Source organism: Sus scrofa, chromosome 13 (genome assembly GCF_054392235.1).
Source record: "Sus scrofa isolate SSC_HxYL_T2T_F1_AM1 chromosome 13, Sscrofa_HxYL_maternal_Yorkshire_Landrace_v2.0, whole genome shotgun sequence".
NCBI lineage: Eukaryota > Metazoa > Chordata > Mammalia > Artiodactyla > Suidae > Sus > Sus scrofa.
The window spans coordinates 75,696,337-75,717,815 of record NC_139395.1 but is presented as its reverse complement, the minus strand read 5'-3'; the positions used below and the strand labels follow the sequence as shown (position 1 = coordinate 75,717,815).

At 39.7% G+C, this 21,479-nt stretch overlaps 1 protein-coding gene and 1 long non-coding RNA gene across 19 annotated transcripts in view; one reads left to right on the top strand and one right to left on the bottom strand.

The window, feature by feature from the left end:
* LOC100514009 (histone-lysine N-methyltransferase SETMAR) overlaps positions 1-10,624 on the bottom strand; it is a 73,615-nt gene extending 62,991 nt beyond the window's left edge. For 2 of the 3 annotated variants that reach the window (XM_084986793.1, XM_084986792.1), the window contains exon 1: positions 10,437-10,624. In XM_084986793.1, the coding sequence (XP_084842919.1) occupies positions 10,437-10,553 (117 nt within the window). In that variant the 5' untranslated portion in view covers positions 10,554-10,624. Of the gene's footprint in view, positions 1-1,070; positions 2,274-10,436 lie in introns of those variants that run through there. The other variant, NM_001435156.1, reaches the window with a different exon arrangement.
* The window catches only part of LOC106505658 (uncharacterized), a 1,202,834-nt gene that overhangs the window by 18,363 nt on the left and 1,162,992 nt on the right, over positions 1-21,479 (top strand). For 7 of the 16 annotated variants that reach the window (XR_014823614.1, XR_014823617.1, XR_014823626.1 and 4 more), the window contains exon 1: positions 10,698-10,816. The exons of 4 other annotated variants lie outside the window; for them this stretch is intronic. This is a non-coding gene — a long non-coding RNA (uncharacterized LOC106505658). Of the gene's footprint in view, positions 1-10,347; positions 10,532-10,697; positions 10,817-21,479 lie in introns of those variants that run through there. 5 more of the 16 variants (XR_014823631.1, XR_014823633.1, XR_014823628.1 and 2 more) reach the window with 1 other exon arrangement.

The window sequence follows — 21,479 nt, the reverse complement described above, 5'->3', positions numbered from 1 at the left end:
TAGTGGGACATGTGGTTATTCTATGTATAACGTTTTAAGGAACTAACCAAATGGCTTTACAAATTGTGCAAAGTTACAACTCTATCAGCAGTATATGAAGGTTCCAATTTCTTCACATCCTTGTCAACACTTGCAGTTGTTTTTGATTTTGGCTATCTTAGTGCTGCATCATTGTTTAAGCCCTTCACAAATGTTTTATTTTTTTGGATGCAGAAGTTCGCTGGCCAGGGATCAAAACTGCACCACAGCAGTGACAAGGCCAAATCCTTAACTGCCAGTCCACTAGGGAACTCCAAATTTGTTTTGTTTTAGACATTGCACATGTGTAGTTTGGGGCATTTTATGTGTACTCTAGTACAATCTATTCACATGGAACCATTCCTGATAGTAGTGTATGAATTCACAAACCCTAGTATAGTTATTATTTTAATAGTTTTATTGAGATAGAATTTACATACCATACATTTCATTCACTCGAAATGTACAACTATCCTTCTGATATCAGACAGGAATAGAGTGTTATATGTAATAATAGGTCCCTATTATATAACTTTTAAAGCAGTGTCCTGGTGGTAGGGTTTAAATATACTAGAAAAGAAAGTATAAGACCCGTGTAATTATTTTAGTTTTAAAAAGTCTAATAAACCTCCATGGTAGCATCATTTTTGTACCACTCTTGCTTTAGGGAGGAAGTTAGAGATGTTTGCCTTTCCAGAAGTTTAAATGTAATTGTAAGACTCCCATCCCCTTTGGTAGTGTTGACAGGGTTATTTTCATGTTGTTTACAGGGTTATTTTCATGTTATTTACATGAAGTGAGGCTGTTTGAAATTTTGAAGCGTAACTTCACAAGCCTTGGAAGATAGCCAAGTATACAGTAAAAATTTTACAATTTGTTTCCTTTTAACAATTTGTTTCCTTTTGGTTATACACATGGAAGCCATTCTTATGGTTATATTTTTCACTGTCAGTGGTAATCATTAGGGTTTTAGCAAGTGATAATCAATCATGTCCCTTTCTTTGATTTGCTTAGACACAAATGAGAAATTAAATGCAGGCATCAGAAAGAAATGAAAATATCAGCTTTATTCTGGATAAAATTGATTGGAAAGCAAGGCTTTTCCCCTTATATTCCACTAGCTACAACTTAGTCACTTCGCCACAAAGTTGGGTATTCTGGGCCATCATGTACCCAGCTAAAAACTCAGAATTCTCTGCTCCAAAGGGTGAGAGAACACTGCTGGACAATCTGTAGTCTCTGCCACATTCCTGAGTTAAACCGCTGCAGCTGGGCAGCAGCAGAAGCCAGACCACCACTGGCTTCCCCTGCAGTGAGGGGCAAGCTGCCTGCCACAGAGTAGACTCACCTGGAGGGTGAATTGCTTGAAAGGGGGCAATCCGGAAAGGGCTGAGCCAGACATACTTGGCTCCTTCTCATTCTCTTTCACTGAGAGGCCAGACATGTTTCTCCTATACTTTTCCTTCCTCTCTTGTGTTTGGTTTTTCTAGGGGGCAGTACAGTGAACTGTCATAAGGCAGGAATGCGGCACAAGATTTGGCACCACAATAACAAGATTTCCTTAATTTCTCGTTGTCTAGCCTTTCTTTGTCTTCACTATCTGCTGGATTAAGAAATCTTCCTGAATAATCGTAAGACAGTTCTTCTCCTGGCAGAATGTCTTTGGCTGCAAAAAGTGCCAACTTCGGTACCATTGAGTCAATTCGGACAGGAATCATCAATAGGTTTGGCTCACAAGAATGGTTAAGGAATCTTCCAATATTTCCTATATAGGCAGGATCAACAAACGTCTCTATTACCTGCCCATTATAAACATGCTCCCTGATGGCTATAATGTAATTTGAATCATGTATGGTTTGTAACTGAATTCTTCTCTGAACTTCAGAGACTCCTAAAACCTCGCCGGCATATTCACAGACGAACCGTCCTTTTGGTATGAAGTCCAGGGTACGAAGTCCCCAGCCTTTGTGGTCTGTCTTGAACACCTGGAGGTGGAAGTGCAGACCCCGCTGGACCACTCGGTTCCTGCAGTGGTCACTGCACCGACACAGGGCGTTGCATTCAAAAACTGGCTCAGCACACTTTGCTCCGGATCCTATATCTCTGAGGCACAAATTATCATCATAGTTCTTCTCACGACGCAGACAGGAGCAAGTACCAGGGAGGCAGGGAGTTTTAAGACAAATACATCCGGGAAAGGTTATTTGAGAGGGATCAATGTCTGCTCCAGGCCCAGCTACATGATCAGGAGTATACTGCAAAAATTGGAAATACGGTAAGTCAGCAGGTCCTGCCTATGTTTCACGTGTATTTCAAGCAGCTTTTTTTTTGGCGGGGGGTGGTGGGGGGGTGGGACTGTGTGCACGGCACATGGAAGTTTCCAGGCCAGGGAGTGTTCCAGGGCCAGGGATCAAACTCTCACCAGAGCATCGACCCAAGCCAATGCAGTGGCAACAACAGATCCTTAACCTGCTACACCACAAGGGAACTCCTGTATTTTAAGCAACTTTTGGCTGAGACACTTCCTAATTCCATCAAAGAGAATAAAACAAAAATGACAAAATATAGTCAATTAAAATGTTGCCTTAAGGAGTTCCCGTCGTGGTGCAGTGGTTAATGAATCCGACTAGGAAACATGAGGTTGCGGGTTCGGTCCCTGGCCTTGCTCAGTGGGTTAAGGACCTGGCGTTGAGGTGAGCTGTGGTGTAGGTTTCAGATGTGGCTTGGATCCAGCGTTGCTGTGGTTCTGGCATAGGCCAGCGGCTAAAGCTCCAATTAGACCCCTAGCCTGGGAATCTCCATATGCCGTGGGAAGCGGCCCTGGAAAAGGCAAAAAAGAAAAAAAAAATGTTGCCTTAAAACATCACTTTCCAATTTAAAAAACAAGGTTAATTCTTAGATTTAAAATTTGGTGGTTTCTTTTTAGTTATAGAAATAACACTAGAAAAATTTATTTTTCTATTATGAGACATTGAAAATTTTATAACCCATTTTGTTTCCTTCTTAGCTTTAGATGTCAAGAAAATCAGTGATGAATTTAGCTTCTAAATACAGTTATGTGTTTACTTCTTGGCTTCTGATCTCTTTTACATTTATCTCATAATACAAATGCATCTATATATTCTTATTGTGAGTCACCTCAGATCCTTTCTGGGGATAAGAAAGTCATAAATGATAAATCAGTGAAAAATGGCCTTTGGGAGAGAGACTTCTATTGATTTTTTTTTAAAGAATTTTTAAATTTGAAGATTATCTAAATTCTTATTCTCTCATGTTTTTAAAAAACACTCTTACCTTATACTTTGAGTCTTCAAAATGTTAAAAGCAGAAATTTGGAAAAAAAATTGCAGACAGGAGTCCAAAAATCGTACTTGTTATATAGTATTAATAGATATTTAAATTTATTATAAGCATTGAGAACTTTGTCTAGATACTCATGTTGCAACAGAACAAAAGGTGGGAGAAAAAATGTAATTGTAATGTATACATGTAAGGATAACTTGACCCCCTTGCTGTACAGTGGGAAAATAAAAAAATTAAAAAAAAAGTAAATTTATTATAGATACATTATATACATATAAAGAAATCTTGCTCTTATTAAATGAGAAAAGGATAATATTGAGAAAGTTTCTCAGTCTTTTAGAAGTACCTGTGTTTTTAAGATGTTACATTTATAAAATGTTATGAATAATAAGTCCTATGTCTAAAATCTCTATGTGAAGCCTGACCGCTGGTTATTTTTTCACTAACAGAATGAAGCATAGTCTTAGATCCTAAAGATTAAAGTATATCTCATGAGCCCAGTGCATTTCTTTATGTATAGAATAATTCTTGGTTATATGGAACCTAATATATTTATTTTACTTACTTTATTCCAAAAAAGATTTAATGAGGCTTACAAAGAAGTAAGATAAATGAACAATAGGTAAGACAAGGGAAAAATAAGATCAAACTAGTTCAGTGAGCTTAGATACACTAATAGCAGAAGGAGATCTGGCTGCCTGAGAGCCGACACCTTAAAGAGTTTAACATGATTAGATGTAGGGCTTGCGCTGACCGCAAACAACCAGTCTCACTCTTAAGAATCATCGACTTTTTCCATTATGGAGACAGGGGAGAAATTTCACCAGTGAGTCTGTCTAAACCATTCTTTTCCAATGAACGGTTTCATAGACTGTTTTTCATTTCATTCATTTCTGACCCTCAATAAAGGTTGTTGGCATGCTGCCACAGCAAGTCAGTAAGAGTAGTCTGCAAGAGACCAGTCACATTGCCTTTAATTCAGGGACAGATTTTAGTGTATATGGAGGCAAGTTTGAGCCACAGATCTTTTTCAGTCAATTCTCCATTAATATTGTGTCTTCTGGTCAAACTTTGGAGAAAGTATTGAATAGTATGTAGTTATATTTCCTGTGGAGGCCTCAGTGGAGCTATGCAGTTATGTGCAAAATCCTATACTTTAAAAAACAATGAGCTGGAGGAAAGGATTGACATCTTCTTGCGAAAGATGAGGATGGAGTGGGCGTACCTGCGGGGGAAGGCCAGTACTGCTTAAAAAGTGATTTGAGGGTGGAGAGCGGAAATAGCTTTTCTTGTTTGTGTCAGTTCTTACAGCTTTAGCTTAGCAAAGATGTCCTAAGTATAAAGGATGGCTTAGAAAAAGATGCCCAATCAGTCAAATTCACTGACTGCTGTCTTATACAGAATCTATTTCCAGACTTTAAGAGTCAACTTTGAAATGGTTACTGAGACATCTTAAGTGCTTATAAAATGAAGATTTTACTATCACTTTGTTAAACTTTTTTTTTTTTTTGGTCTTTTTGTCTTTGTTGTTGTTGTTGCTATTTCTTGGGCCGCTCCCGCGGCATATGGAGGTTCCCAGGCTAGGGGTCGAATCGGAGCTGTAGCCACCGGCCTACGCCAGAGCCACAGCAACGCGGGATCCGAGCAGCGTCTGCAACCTACACCACAGCTCACGGCAACGCCGGATCGTTACACTTTGTTAAACTTTTCATGAAGAATTCTCTTCAATTGATTTGTTCTTAAAGGTGCACATATTTTTAATAAAGTACTATTGAAATCACTAAACTCTAAGGTGATTTTTTTTTTTTGACATAGAATCAAGTCTAACTTACTGCAGTTGTCTAACCAGAAAAGCATATATTCCTTGCTGAACTTATTTGTATATGAATAAGTACTTTTTGGAAAAAATGCTATTTTCTGCTTCTTTTACCTATACATTTGAAATAAGACTGAGGAGAATCTAGTGATACATTTAAAAAAATTCTACAACTTAAACTTTTTGCAGAATCTAAGATCTTTTAGACACTTAGATTACTGATGGTAACTGACTCCAAATGAGCTGCGGACACCTTCCAAAGGATGTAGAGACTTTTGGATAAACCTCCTGTTTTTTTTTTTTTTTTTTTTTTTCTTTTTAGTGCTGCATCTGAGGTATATGGAAGTTCCCAGGCTAGGGGTCGAATTGGAGCTGCAGCTGCCACCCTATGCCACAGCTACAGCAATGCATGATCCGAGCTGTGTCTGTGGCCTACACCACAGCTCATGGCAATGCCGGATCCTTGACCTGCTGAGTGGGGCTAGGAATTGAACCCACATCCTCATGGATACTAGTTGGGTTTGCTACCGCTGAGCCACAATGGGAACTCCTAGATAAACTTCCTTTTTAAAGAGAGGTTTTTTTTTTTTTTTTTTTTTTCCCTTGATGGAGGTAATCATTGACCCTGATAGCAATAATAATCATAAATCATTTTATCTCCATATGTTTCCATTTTCTCCTCTATAAAAGGTTGGTAAAATACCATTTCAGAAAGACATTTTGCCTGATTTAGAAAAATGGCTAAACTAAAAAATAGTCTTTTGAAAACTGTTCTAATTTAACATCTTTATTTAATTATCCATCTTTTCAGCTAACTACATATTGAAAAGTTATTTATTCTTTTCAGAAATAATCTGACGTCACTGACCTGACACTTTATTCAGATTTTGATATGCCATGCAAACTTAAAATCTGAGTATCAGAAAGCTAATGTTAAGTGTGTTACAAACTGGGAATCAGTTGACATGAGTTTAAATGCTCCCAAAGTGTAACACTCTATCCACAGACTGTACCATACTGCCTGGTACAAAGCCCAGGACCAAACTCATCTAAAAAGGTGTTACCCTGAGGTTTTTTTGTGCTTACCCTAAGCCAAGGAGAGATCAAACCTATAGTTACTGCTTCTGGATTTTGTTGTTAATGTGAGATAGTTCCTTCTCTTTAGTGCCTGAGTCAGTTTGTGTTATTTATGTGGCATCCATTCTTTTTCTTCCAGTAAAAGCATCCTGAGTCTTTCCAGGGGAATCCTTCTTACTCTTGTCTTAATAGTTTGGGTAGGGATCCAGGATGGGCAGGGACCTTAGCCTGGCTAATCAGAACTCACACTTTTCAATAGTACTTGGTTCATGGTTGGGCACAAGACGTAAGCCAGATCAATGAAATATAATTCTGGGACTCCCGCTGAAATGATTAGAAAGGAGGCACTCTTTTTCCACTGGGGCTGCTAAATTATACAGTATGCACTAGGTGCTCCCAGATTCTGCCACACACATAAGACCTACTGAATGTGTGGCCAACCACAGGGAACAGGAGCAGGGGTGGGAATTGGGGAGGTGGTCGAGAGAAATATCTGATGACAACTTGAGAGTTCTTGGATTCATACAGACCTATAGTTACTGCTTCTGGATTTTGTTGTTAATGTGAGATAGTTCCTTCTCTTTAGTGCCTGAGTCAGTTTGTGTTATATTTATGTTTCTTGCAAACAAATGAGTCTTGACTGATACAGCCAGAGTGGAAGCTGAAAATAGTTCCAGGAAGTCACTGGAAAATTTAGTTAAAGGTATAAATGGCTAATGAATGATTAGTGAGGTCTCCAATGGGGAGGTGAAAACTGGAGCGAAATGTGCAGGAGGCCAGCCAGGAAAATTGTGATTGTGGGCTTGGAACACTGGGCAATCAGTGGATAACGTCTTAATGCGGAACATGGAATGTCCTAGAGGAGACATACAACACTGTGACTTACAGCAAGTGACTTGCTAAGCTTTGGGCTACGAACTATAAAACTGGGATAATACTTGTATCTGAGGGGGTAAGGTTCTCAAAAGATTTAATTAACACTACTCTGTGTCAGTCACTTCATACTTTTAAAATATTGACTTCCTATAAATTCTTTTAAATATTATTTCTAGATTTTATATTTAAAACATCATATATTTCTGGTACATTACTTAAGCTCTTTAAACATTCCTTTTCATCTGTCTATCTCACAGCTTACTGTGAAGGAAATAAATGTGAGAAACCACATAAGAAGCTAAATGTACCAGGAGTTAAATGGAGTTAAATGTACCAGGTTTAAACATACTCAAACCAAAATTGTGTTTGAGAAACCATATGATTATATTCCTACCTCCATTATTTATCCACCTTGAGGGGGGAAACCAAAAGCTGACCCAGCAGTCAGCTTCGTTCATCTGTAAATACTGCTTTTATTGTCTACTGTACGCATATGCTGGGATTTAGAAAGGGCCATTCAGAAAAATACAAAAAAGGACAGGAACTTTATCATTTTTTTGGTTGTCATAACATAAGCCTTAATTTTCCTGGTATGTATCAAAGTGCAAAACTGATCATGCAAGAGCTGGGAATAAATACAAAATGATCAGTGCAAAATGCACTAGAAACCAGATCCTTTAAGAACTGGGTGGAGATTTCACATTTTTTGACAGAAAAGTTAAGAGAAAATTTTTATAAACAATGATCACCCAAGAAATCAAAACACAATCAGAAGACAGAATGTTGAATAGCAAATATACCTCACTGGCTATCCCCATACACATTTAATTTTTCCCTTGTCTGAACCAGACCTGCATTTACTAATAGCATGAACTTTGGGATCTAAGTGGCAGACTGTATGTAGAGCTCTCTAGTTCTATGAAATGTGTAGGCTCACTTCTCTAACAAGTGTATGTTTCAAGGAAAGGCACAGTCATGAGGTCTAGGGTGTGAGATAGTGATGGGGGTTTGGTTCCTATCCACAGTACTGGGCACAAAGCGAGCGGCTTGGGAAATACAATTTGATTGCTTAACTGCAGCTCCTAATAACTTTTGACTGGAAGACAGACTTTTCCAAGTCACATTGTGTATCAAAGCCCCAGAAACTGAAACATGACACCGCATAATATTCTAGGCTTAAAACCTAGGCCTTGATTCTAAATTTTAAGGAAGGGCTGTGAAAAATCTTCATTCCTTTTTTGGTTGTTTTGAAACACCAGCTACAAGAATCTTTATACTTGGCCTCTAGCCCCTTAAGTTTGTTTTTGCTCCAAGCAGCTATTAAGAGACTATGAGCCAGATAATTCTTGTCAAGGCCAAGTTGAGATCTTAAAAAGGATATTGGAAGCTGGTTTCAGAAACCTGAAAAATGTCTAGATCCAACTCTTAGTTCAAGAAAATCAATTAGTTTATTTTTTCTTTGGCTTTCGACACTGACAGCATTATGATGTGCTTGTTTCCAATCTGAACATTTATTTGAATGTTCTTTTTGCCTTTTCACACAGTACCCCAAAGCAAATTAGACACAAAGTTATTTTTACCTTGAGTTTTTCATGGTTTAATTTTTATGTGGCATATGCCGGTGAAGGCAGGGTTTGGGGCCAGCAAGCTATTTTGAACTTCTGTAAGACTGGTTTTGTGCTCTGTGAATATATGGAAGGAAACTAGTTGAAGGCTTGCCATTTAAATGTTTCAAGCATGTTTTATCTCCTTGGTAAAACTATAAGATCCTTAAGGAAGGGATCTTGTCTTCTATCTGTAACTCTTAAGTCTACCCAGAGCTGTGCATACAGCCAGGAAGCTAGAATGGTGTGGGAGTAAGTCTTAGTCTCCTGATTTTCAGTGATGGCAATCTACTATAGGTATAAAGATCAATCACAAGACTTCATGGTAGGAACTGTATTGTCATCATTTTATCTTCTACGCCTAGCTTGACATGGTGCCAGGTGCATTATAGGCACTCAATTATTTTCTGAAGAAAGAAAACATGTCAGTGTTTTTCACCAGGGCTTCATCAATGTCTGGTATTGAATAAGTTTTTAGAGGTCAGTGTTTAATATGCCACTAGCCAACTATATTATTAATACAAACTGCCTAATGTAGTTGGAGGAAAAATAACCATTTCTGGCATTACTATCATGCTCTGTTCTTTGGAAGCTGCTATTGAATCTACTGTCTTACTTGATTCTTATAACAACCATAGTAAAGACAGAGCTCAGTACTGACAATGTATGTGATAAGGGCTATAAATTTTTAATTATTTTCATTGTGCAGATGAAGAAACTCAGGCTCTGAAAAGTGGCTAAGATGGCTAAGCTTTGAACCTAGCTCTCTTACCTCCAAGTCTAGGGTTCTTTCCACTCCAACATCCTTGTTTTTTGTTTTGTTTTGTTTTTTTGGTGTTTTTTTTTTTTTTTTTTTGGTCATTCCTTGTTCCTTAAGCTACATAAAGGCCAAGCTCAAAGGGGTGAGAGTGCTGGAGCAGAGAGTGCTTTGAGGTAATAAAAGTAGTGAACATTGATTGAGTTCTTTCAGCAAACCAGGACCTGTATTTTACTTGTAATTCTTAAAGCAATCTGGAGAGAGGTATTATTATTTTAACAGCCCACGGGAGGAATCTAAGGCTTAGCTCAGCCTAGTTTATATTTGCCAAACAGCTCACAGCATAAGGGAACCTCAACTAAGTCTGCCTCTAAGGGCTACGTTTTTAAACATGACACTAGGCTACGATCTGTTGATAGGCCCTATGCCTCATCTTACAGACAATACACCTGCGACCAGAGAGGCAAGTAAATTTGCCCTGGATGTTTCAGCGAGTTCTGGGGACAGAACCAAGACAAAAATACAGGCTCTCATGGCTCTTTGCAAGTAACCTCAGGAAACCTCAGGTTTTGCCTTCAGAGAATTACTAGACTATGGGCCTCCAAGACTCTCTTAAGCTCATTGCCAGGGTTAAGAGAAAAAGGCCGAAACCTGTGAATTTAAGAGCTATTCCTGCGCGCAGGCAGCTCTGCGATCGGGGAAGAAAAAAGGTCAAGAAATTGGAGAAACAGCGATAAACATGATATTCATCCACTGAAATAGGACCACAGGCAGTAACTGCGCACCTAGTCACCTAACGCGCTGCCCAACCTTTCTCACTCTATCTGAACCGGCGCTAACCCCGCCCCCCAGGGCTGCGCACGCAGCTCTCGCGAGCTCCCATCCCCGCCCTCTACAAAAAAGTGCCAGCCGGCTCTTGGGGGTCAGGGGGCGCCGGGCTCAGCCTTCCTGCTGCCCAGGCCCAGCCCCAGACCCTACCCCGTACCTGGAAGGGCTCTGGCCCCGCCCCTGACGGCCAAACGCTCACAGGCAAATTCTCCAGGCCGCGGGCCACGTCCGGCCGCTCCATCAGGGCTTCAGGTACCTTCCCGGACTCTGCCATCCCGAAAGGCCACTTCACAGCTCGGGGGCACGTTCTGACCCGACTCAGAGCTCCCACTGTCCATCTAGACTGTCTTGCGCCTCGCAGAGGAAGCTGGGAGTTGGGTGCGGGGGCCCCATTGCCTCATGGGAGTCGTAGTTCTCTGTTACCACTGGCCTGTGGAGGCGTCTCCTCCCTCGACCCTCAGCTTCCCTCGACTTTTTGGTCTGGCTTGCTTTTTGTTTGGGGCCAGACGCAGTACCAATAATACAAAACCTTATAAGGTACAGAGGAAACTTTGGGAGCACGGAAGAAGTGCTTGGCTTTTTCATGTGAGCTCAGGGAGGGCGTAGAGGAGCGGTGGTTTGACCGGGTGTCCGAGGGCTTGGAGGTTTGCTGGCGTGGGGTAGGGGCGCGTCCTAAGCTCAGTGGGGTGGTACTCCTGGGTCTGAGGTTCTGGAAGTTGAGGGCCAGTTGCGGGGCGTGAGATGTGGTTTGCTATAGGGGCGGAATAGCCTGACCGGGCGTCAAGAGGCTGTGTGGGGTCCGCGCACTCCCTGACTGGGATTTCTGTTCCCTCTCTGCACCCCCTGCTCTGAGGAAACCAATCCTTGGCCCGCAGAGGGTTCTGGTAATTTCGAAATTGCTCAATTAGGTGGAATGTTATCAACCTTCCCAAAGCTCTGTGACCCGGTTGTTGTGACGCCTCCACGTGAAAGCCTCTCAGCGCAGCCAGTCTGGCCCCCTGTCCTAGGTGCGCTTGCCCTGCATACCAGCCGTCTCGCTCTCTTGTCCTGCTCTCTTGTCCTTTTCCTGCCGTACTCTGGCATGGGGGCGGGTGTCATTAGGGTTTCTGCCCCTGGTCCCATTCTCACCTCCACTGGGCATCCTCAGTAATACCATCTACTCTTACGCTTCAAATATCTTGTAAAGTACTAGGCTCCAGCCCAGACGGGAGATGGAGATCTGGTTTTGGATATCCAATCAATTATTGGACATTTCTGTTTTCTGTCTTACCTGAAGCTCGGGATCACAATGACCTGAGTTAATTTATTCGTCTGTGAATTTTCCTTTTCTTCATTTAAACTGGGAGAATAATCCGTCTATAATCTCCAGAGCTACCTGAAAGCAACACACGGAAGCATTTTCTTGAAACCCTTTCTCTCCTTAGAACGCCATGGCTAAGAATTTCCTGGCCAAATCTTGATTTTACTTTCATAATGTTTTTCATTTTCATTTCTTTTTAGGCTCTCATTTCTGGCTTGCACTCTTGGAGTGATTTCTACTCCCCAAACCCCCAATCTAATGTTCTCCATATCCCTAAATCACCTTACTGCTGGTTCTACAATGATCTTTGGAGCATACACATCCAATTATTATATCCTGCTGCTTAAAATCCTTTGTTTGCTCCTTGTTTATCTCAAAGTCTACCTATATTCTGGCTTATCAGGTCTGGAAGATCCAGCACCTACCTTTCTCTTCCTTCCTTCCTCCCTCCTCCCTTCTTCCCTTCCTTTCACTGCACTGGTGGCATGTGGAAATTCTGAGGCCAGAGATTAAACCCGCATCACGGCAATGACCCTGGCCAGTGTGGTGACAACACTGGATCCTGAACCTGCTGTGCTACAAGGGGACTCCAGACCCTACCTGTTTCTTTGGTCTATCTTTTGAGCCCCTTGCTCTATTTTTCCTTAACCGGTGGTATTGGGTTTCTGCTATCTTTGTTCACATTTTTCTCTGTCTCCAGTGCCTTTCCCCCATAATGTCGGTCCATTCAGCTCATGTCCCCTTCTCTATATCTTTACTGACCTTGTTTCCTATGTCATTGGTTACCCTTTTCTTTGTTCTCCCATTTTACTCTATGAGTGGTTTTCTCATAATCTCTGCAACTTTTTGGTGTACTCATAGGCAGAGCTCTTCTATTGAGGTCATGAAAATTATTTATACATAGGAAGAGAGAAAGAAACAGGGAGATAGAAATGTTTCGTTTTAACTTAAATACACTTAACCCTTGAACAACATGGATTTGAACTGCCCAGGTCCACTTATATGTTTATTTTTTCCAGTAAATACCAGAGCGCTAAACAATTCAAAGTTGACTGAATCCATGGGTACAGAACCCTGGATATAGAGGGCTGACCATACAGTTAGTTGTATAGGGATTTTTCAACAGTATAGAGGGCTGGTACCCTTAACCCTTGCAATGTTCAAGGGTCAGTTGTAATTTTGGTATATATTTGCAAGTCTTTTGATGTAGGGCCAAGATTTTTGTTTGTTTTTGTTTTTGGTATATGGGTCTACTGATTAGAATTCCATGTCATGCTTACTTTGAGTTCCAGTTTGGGTGTCTCTAAAGTGGAACAGGAACTAAAAGATGCTGAAGCTATTTGAGCTCATGGTCTGTTTTTTTCTTCCCTCCAGTATTTTAAACTTTTCTTAAAGCTATATCAGTGGCAAAACATTTTTTTTAGTGACCTTCCTTTTTGTCAGGTTTTTCCAGAGTATGTTACTTAGTTTTCCTGGAAGGGAGCAACTTCTTGTACTCATAGTTCATCATCATTTCTTTACCTCTTATAATGAGTTATACCTGGCATTTAAGTGACTTAGTTCAGGCTGCTGTAACAGACGGCACATAGACTAGGTGGCTTAAACACCAGAGATTGATTTCTCAGAATTTTTGAGGCTGAAAATCTGGGATCAGGGTGCCAGCATGGTTGGCTTCTACGTGAAGGCCCTCTTCCTGGTTTGCAGACGGTTGGTTGTCTTCTCTTTGTATCCTAATGTGGGGGAAATAGAAAGGATTGGTTATCTTCTTCCCCTTATAAGGATAGTAATCCCATCATGGACGCTCTACACTCATGACCTGAAAGGTCCTACCTCCCAGGTCGAGCCACAGCCACCGTAGAAGCAACACCCAGTAGTTAGGCTGTGAGCCACAAGGGAAGTCTGGTCCCCCCTCCAGATATCATCAAAGTAGATCTTTAACATCTGAACTTTAGAGGGACAAAAACGTTTGTTCTGCAGCAAATAGGTTTGGGAATAGACACGTGGATCAGGCTTATCATGTGTATCCACAATCAGGTAAGAAAGTCACTTAATTTTGCACTGAAGTACACGCCTGATATAAACACCAATTTTTAAGAGCAGATTTAGAGGGAGGGAGATAAAGAATTTGATTTTATGTAAGAGGTACTAAGGAGTATTAGTAAGATACTAATAGAGTCTGGAATGATATGACATCACACATGTCTAAATTCATGGTTCTACTTGGCCAGTTTCTGACCATTGGCAATAATAGCTAACATTCACTGAGTTATTACTATGTGCCAGATACCATGTAAAAATTTTACATGCACTAATTCATTTAATTTTCTTAATAAATTACTTGAAACCTTATTGAAATTGTCCACCAAGGGTCATTTTAGATTCTCTTAAATATTCAGACTCAGAGGACTCTCATAATCTACACATGTTATTAGGTTCATTCTGAGGGTCACAACCTCCCAACAGAGAAGCTTCAGATATTCTTCTTTTGAAAGAATGCATGCAGTTAGTACACAGTAGGTTGTCATACATGAGGTTACAAAGCTGCCTTGGGGTGTTCTTCTTTGTCTTCTCAGAGGATGGCTCAAGTGAGGAGATCATCATTAATATGGCGTGGGATCATTCTGAATTAGAAGTCTTATACTTCATTGTATAAGACTTGTATAAGTCTTATACTTCATAGGCTTGAAAGTAGTCACCAAATAAATATTTTATCTGGAATGGCTGGGTACTTGCTCCTACTTAGGAGGTAATTACTTATGTAAGGCAATTGGCTATAGTATAATCAAGGGATGTAAGGAAAGTTAAGGTAAAGTGGAACTTTAACAGAAGGAAAGATTATTTATAGCTGGGAAGATCAAAGAAGGCTTCATGGAGAAGGGGCTACTTGCTATTGGCCTTGACTAATGAATAGGATTTAGGAAGACTAGGAAAGGGCATTGCAGGCAGAAGATGCAATGGGACTAAAGGGATAAAGAGAAGGGTGAGTATAAAAAGAGTAACTTCAGATTGGATGGTAGTCAGATTCATTTCATTTTTTATGAATTATGAATAAAGGAATTTTGCAAATATCCAAAGAACATGCCATTCTTTAATTTTAAGAAACTTTTTTTTCTTGTAGGGCTGCACTTGTAGCCTTGGAAGTTCCTGGGCTAGGGGACTGCAGAGCTGCAGCTGAGGCCTACCCAACAGCCATGGCAACACCAGATCCAAGCCGCATCTGTGACCTACAACCTATGTTGCAGCTTGCAGCAAAGCCAGATCCTTAGCCTACTGAGTGAGGCCAGGGATCAAACATGCACCCTTGGTGAGACAAATTCCGGTCCTTAACCTGCTGAGCCACTGTGGGAACTCCCTTATTTTAAGAAACATTTCTAAATACTGATTACATGCACAGTGCTATGTTTACCAATTTGGGGAATGTAACCATGAAGGAGACATGGTACCCGAGGACAACTTTCAGTCCAGCAAACAAATAACTATATATACCCAGAAATTAATAAAAACTATGGGAATGTTATGAAGCAGAAATTATAGGAGCAGTGAGAACACACACTTGTATTTGAAGATTTTGAAGCTGTTTTACATTTTACTTTTTGACCCCCCCCTTTTTTTCTTGCTCTTTGGAAAAAATGTTTTGAAGGATACATTTTATTTTATTTTTCCTAAAGCTGTCAGTTATGGTGCTTCCAGAGTAAGAGTTTCAGCTTATGTCATCCCTTCAGTTTAACTTGGTTTTATTTTTCTGGCAAAGAATCCCAAAGTACTTTATATAGTATGAGATTAAAATAGTGAGAAGATGTTTGCAGGCTGATATAACCAATCTTCAGAGTGCCAAGCAGACAGTCTTTCATCTTTTCCAGGCCTAAAACCTCTGTCATTTTCTCTAGACATGTTCTTCACTAACCAGGAGGCTGAATCTTTAAAATTTGTTCTGAAAACCATTATAGCTACATGGTGAAAAAAATGTACCCCTGGACATTAATTTGCCCAAATAACTGTTATAAATAAGTTTGCACATGAATATTACATTGATTATTCTAGTTTCTTTATTTTTTGAAGTTTTAAAGTATAAAAGTAAAATTGATTTACAATGTTGTATTAATTTCTTCTTCTTCTTTTTTTTTTTTTTTTTTTTTTTTTTTTTTGCTTTTTAGAGCCTCACCTGTGGCACATGAAAGTTCCCAGGCTAGGGATCAAATTGGAGCTACAGACGTTGGCCTGCACCACAACCACAGCAACACGGGATCCCAGTTGTGTTTCAGACCTACACCACAGCTCATGGCAACGCTGGATCCTCAGCCCACTCAGCGAGGCCAGGGATCAAACCCATATTCTCATGGATACCTAGTTGGGTTCTTAACCCTCTGAGCCACAGTGGAAACTCCCAACATTGTAATAATTTCTGCTGTACAGCCTTGATTCACCTGTAAATATACACACATCCATTCTTTTTCAGATTCTTTTCCCATATAGATTATTACAAAATATTGTGTAGAGTTCCCCATGCTGTACAGCAGGTCCTTGTTGGCCAGTCACTCCATATACTGCAGTGTGCATATTCCAGTCCCAAACTCCCAGGCCATTCCTTCCCTCCACCTGTCCCCTTTGGTAACCATAAGTTTGTTTTCAAAGTCTGTGAGTCTGTCTCTGTGCTGCAAATAAGTTTATTTGTATCCTTTTAAAAATATTCCTCATATAAATGATTAGGGTGTTTGCCTTTCACCGTCTGACTAACTTCACTTATTATAATGATAATCTATAGGTCCATCCATGTTACTGTAAATGGCATTCTTTCATTCTTTTTTTGTGGCTGAGTAGTATTCCATTGTATATATGTACCAGGTTTTCTTTATCTGTTCCTCTGTCGATGGACATTTAGCTTGCTTCCATGTCTTGCCTTTTGTAAGCAGAGCTGCAGTGAACATTGGGGTGCATGTATCTTTTCAAATTGTGGTTTTCTCTGGATAGATACCTAGGAGTGGGATTGCTGGATCCTATGGTAGTTTTTTTTTTTTAAATAATGATAAATAATGATCTTTTTTTTTTTTTTTTTTTTTTTTTGCCTTTTTGCCATTTCTAGGGCCGCTTCTGCAGCATATGGAGGTTCCCAGGCTAGGGGTCTGATTGGAGCTGTAGCCGCTGTCCTACACCAGAGCCACAGCAATGTGGGATCCGAGCCACGTCTGCAACCTGCACCACAGCTCATGGCAATGCCAGATCCTTAACCCACTGAGTAAGGCCAGGGATCGAACCCACAACCCCATGGTTCCTAGTTGTATTCATTAACCACTGAACCACGATGGGAACTCCCAGTGATGATTTTTATTTATAGCTCATTTACAGTCTTCTGTCAGTTTTCTGCTGCACGGCTAGGTGACCCAGTCACACATACATGTATATATTCTTTTTTATCACATTATCATGCTCTATCACAAGTGACCAGACATAGTTTCAGTGCTATACAGCAGGATCTCGTTGCTTATCCATTTCAAAGGCTATAGTTTGCATCTATTAACCCCAAATTTCCAGTCCCTCCTACTCCCTCCCCCTCCCCTTGGCAACCACAATCTGTTCTCCAAGTCCATGATTTTCTTTTCTGTGGAAAGGTTCATTTGTACCATACATTAGATTCTAGATATAAGTGAAATCATATGGTATTTGTCTTTCTCTTTTCTGACTGACTTCACTCAGTATGAGAGTCTCTAGTTCCATCCATGTGCTGCAAATGGCATTATTGTGTTCTTTTTTATGGCGGAGTAGTATTCCATTGTGTATATGTACCACGTCTTCCTAATCCAATCATCTGCCAATGGACATTTAGGTTGTTTCCATGTTTGGCTATTGTGAATAGTGCAATGAGCATGCGGGTTCATGTGTCTTTTTCAAGGAAAGTTTTGTCTGGGTGTATGCCCAAGAATGGTATTGCTGGGTCATATGGTAGTTCTATGTGTAGTTTTCTAAGGTACCACCATACTGTTCTCCATGGTGGTTGTACCAGCTTACATGCCCACCAACAGTGCAGGAGGGTTCCTTTTTCTCCACAACCTCTCCAGCATTTGTTATTTGTGGACTTATTAATGATGGCCATTCTGACTGGTGTGAGGTGGTATCTCATGGTAGTTTTGATTTGCATTTCTCTAATAATCAGTGATGTGGAGCATTTTTTGATGTGCCTGTTGGCCATCTGTACATCTTCCTTGGAGAAATGTCTATTCAGGTCTTCTGCCCATTTTTCCATTGGGTTGTTGGCTTTTTTGCTGTTAAGTTGTATAAGTTGTTTGCATATTCTGGAGATTAAGCCCTTGTCAGTTGCATCGTTTGAAACTGTTTTCTCTCATTATGTAAGTTGTCTTTTTGTCCTATGGTAGTTATATATTTAGTTTTTTGAGGAACCTCCATGCTATTTTCCTCCTTGGTTGTACCAGTTTATATTCCCACCAACAGTGTAGGAGGATTCCCTTTTCTCCATACCCTCTCCAGCATGTGTTATTTGTAGACTACAGGAAAAATTAAAGAAAAATAAAATAATGCAATATAGTAGAACTCTAACATTATCTTTGACTAAGTTATGGAGTATGACCATATGACCTTCCAGATTTTAACAAGAATGACCTTTCATTGAGATGTTTTTCATAGACAATTTTTGCCTAAAGTATTTTAATGAAGTTTTGCATGATTTTGTATTCAGACGCCATTCTTTCATCAAAACCTCACTAGCATTATCTGAGCTTAATCTGGGATATACTTTATAGCCAGTGATGAAAGGTCTAAATTTAGCATAAATTATATATTTGTTGGTGTTAATGACAGAATGAATAAAATAGTTTGGGACATCTTAGCTTTCTAATAATGACTATTATTACTAGCTAAGTAAGTCTGCCTAAGATAAGCACTAGATGCTCTCATCAAATAAAATTGCGTAAATGAAATAATTTTAAAGAGAATAAAACAGAGGAGTTACTACTTGGGGGGATTTCTGCTCAACTTGTTGAACAATTCTTTTTTGAGAACATTCCTCCCCCACGAGTCCATCCATCCCATGGGGTGGGCTTGCTGGCAGTCATACTTACATTACAGAACCCCCAAGCCTTGGCCCAAACTTTTGACCTCTGGATGCACACCTGATAAAATCAGATTCTTTTGATGAGTAGCTGAGACCAAAAACCAGATAAAACTGTATTTTTAATTTGGGAGCTGAGAGGTAGCTTTCCTTAGTATGTTGACAGAGAAGCAGAGAAGACAGTCTTCCAAGAGAAAAATAAAGCAGATAAGTTACAAGAAGAGAGGACTTTTTAGTTCCTGATGTCTATTTCTTGTTTCATTTCCTTTTTGATTCATAAAACATCTTTATATTCTTATAACAAATTCTTCCTTTGGGTTTAAGTTAAGTCAGTGTTTTCTGTCACTTTAATCAAAGTATTTTGACCATTGAAAATGGTGGCATTATTACAGGCATACCTAGGAGATATTGTGGGTTCGTTTCCAGACCACTGCAATAAAGTGTATATCACAATAAAGTGAGTCGCACAAATTTTTTGATTTCCCAGTGTATATAAAAGTTAAGTTTACATTATACTGTAGTCTATTAAGTATTCGATAGATTTATTTCTAAAAAATGTACATACCGTATTTTAAAAATACTTAATTGCTAAAAAGATACCATTATTTGAGCCTTCAGCAACTTGTACTCTTTTTACTGGTAGAAAGTCTTGCCTTGGTGTTGATAGCTGTGATTGATTAGGATGGTGGTTGCTGGAGGTTGGTGGTTATGACAACTTCTTAGAATAAGACTATGGTAAAGTTTGTATTGATTGACTGTCTTTCATGAATGATTTCTTGGTAGCATGCAATGATGCTTGGTAGCATTTTACCCACAGTAAAACTTTCAAAATTGGAGTCAATCCTCTCAAACCCTCCAACTACTTCATCAACTAAATTTATGTTGTATTCTAAATCCTTTGTTGCCATTTCAACAGTTGTCATGGCATCTTTACCTGGATTATTCTGAGATTTCATCTCAAGAAACCAGTTTCTTTGTTTATCCATAAGAATAAAACTCTCATTCTTCTAAAACTTTATCATAAGATTGCAGAAATTCAGTCACCTTCAGGCTCCACTTCTAATTCTAGTTCTCTTGCTATTTCCACTACATCTGTAGGTTCTTCCTCCACTAAAGTCTTGGAACCCCTCAGAGTCATCCAGGAGGATTGGAATCAACTCCTTCCAAACTCCTGTTAATGTTGATATTTTGCCCTTTCCCCGTGAATCAGGAATGTTTTTAATGGCATCTATAATGATGACTCCTTTATTGGAAGTTTCTTAGTTTATTTTGTTCAAATCTATCACAGGAATCACTATATATGGCAGGTATGCTCTCGGAATTTATTTCTGAACAGGACTTGAAAATCACAATTACTCCTACATCTGAGGGCTGCAGAATGGATGCTTTATTAGCAGTCATGAAAACAACATTAATCTCATTGTACATCTCCATCAAAGCTTTTGGGTTGAGCAGGTACACTGTCAATGAAAGGATTTTTTTTTTTTCCTGAGCAGTAGATCTCAACCGTGATCCACGTAAACCATGGTGTAAACAGATATAGGTCATCAAGTTTTTGTTATTTCATTGTAGAGCATAGGTAGTGTAGATTTAGCATATTTCTTAAGGGTTCTAGGATTTTTGGAATGAGTACTGGCTGCAACCTCCAGTCACCAGCTGTGAGAGTCAGCCTATCTTTTGAAGTTTTGATGTCAGGCATTGACTTCTTTAGCTATTAATGTCCTGGATGGCATCTTCTAGTATAAGGCTGTTTTGTCTACACTGAAAATGTGTTGCTTGGTATGGCCACCTTCAGTCATTATTTTAGCTAGGTATTCTGGGTAACACTGCAGCTTCTTCAAGAACACTTGCTGCCTCACCTTGCACTTTTATGTTATGGAGATGGCTTCTGTCCTTAAATCTCATGAACCAACTCCAGCTAGCTTCAAACTTTTCTCTTGCAGCTTCCTTACCTCTTACCCTTCATAGAATTGAAGAGAGTCAGGGCCTTGTTCTGGGTTAGGCTTTGACTTAAGAGGATGTTATGGCTGGCTTGATCTTCTATCCAGATCACTCATACTTTCTCCATATCATTAATAAGGCTGTTTTACTTTCTTATCATTTGTGTGTTCTTTAGAGTAGCACTTTTAATTTCCTCCTAAAACTTTTCATTAACAACTTAGCTAGCTGTTTGGTATAAAAGGCCTAGCTTATCTCATCTTCCTACATGACTTCCTGATTAAATTTAATCATTTCTAGCTTTTAAATCTAGAAATGTGTGACTTGTCTTTTTCACTTGAACACTTAGGGGCCATTGTAGAGTTATTAATTGGCCTAATTTAAATATTGTCCTGTCTCAGAGAATAGGGAGGCCAGAGGAGAGGGAGTAAGTTGGAGGAATGACCATTCAGGGGAGCAGTCAAAATATACACAGTAGTTAAGTTTGCTGTCTTTTTTTTTTTTTCTTTCTTTCCCCCCAGCTGCACCCATGGCATATGGAAATTCCCAGGCCAGGGATCAAATCTGAGCTATAGCTGCGACCTATGCCATAGTTGCAGCAACACTGGTTCCTAAACCCACTGTGTCAGGCTGGGGAGACAAACCATGCTGTCATAGTGACAACACTGTATCCTTAAACTGTTGTGTCATAGAGGGAACTCCCATTGTCTTATTTGGGAGCATTTCATAGCACCCCCAAACAATTACAATAGTAACAGCCAAGATCACTGATCACAGATCACCATAACAAATATAATAGTATTGAAAAAGTTTAAAATATTATGAGAATAACCAAAATGTGACACAGACATATGATGTGAGCAAGTGCTGCTGGAAACATGGTACCATTGACTGCAGGGTCT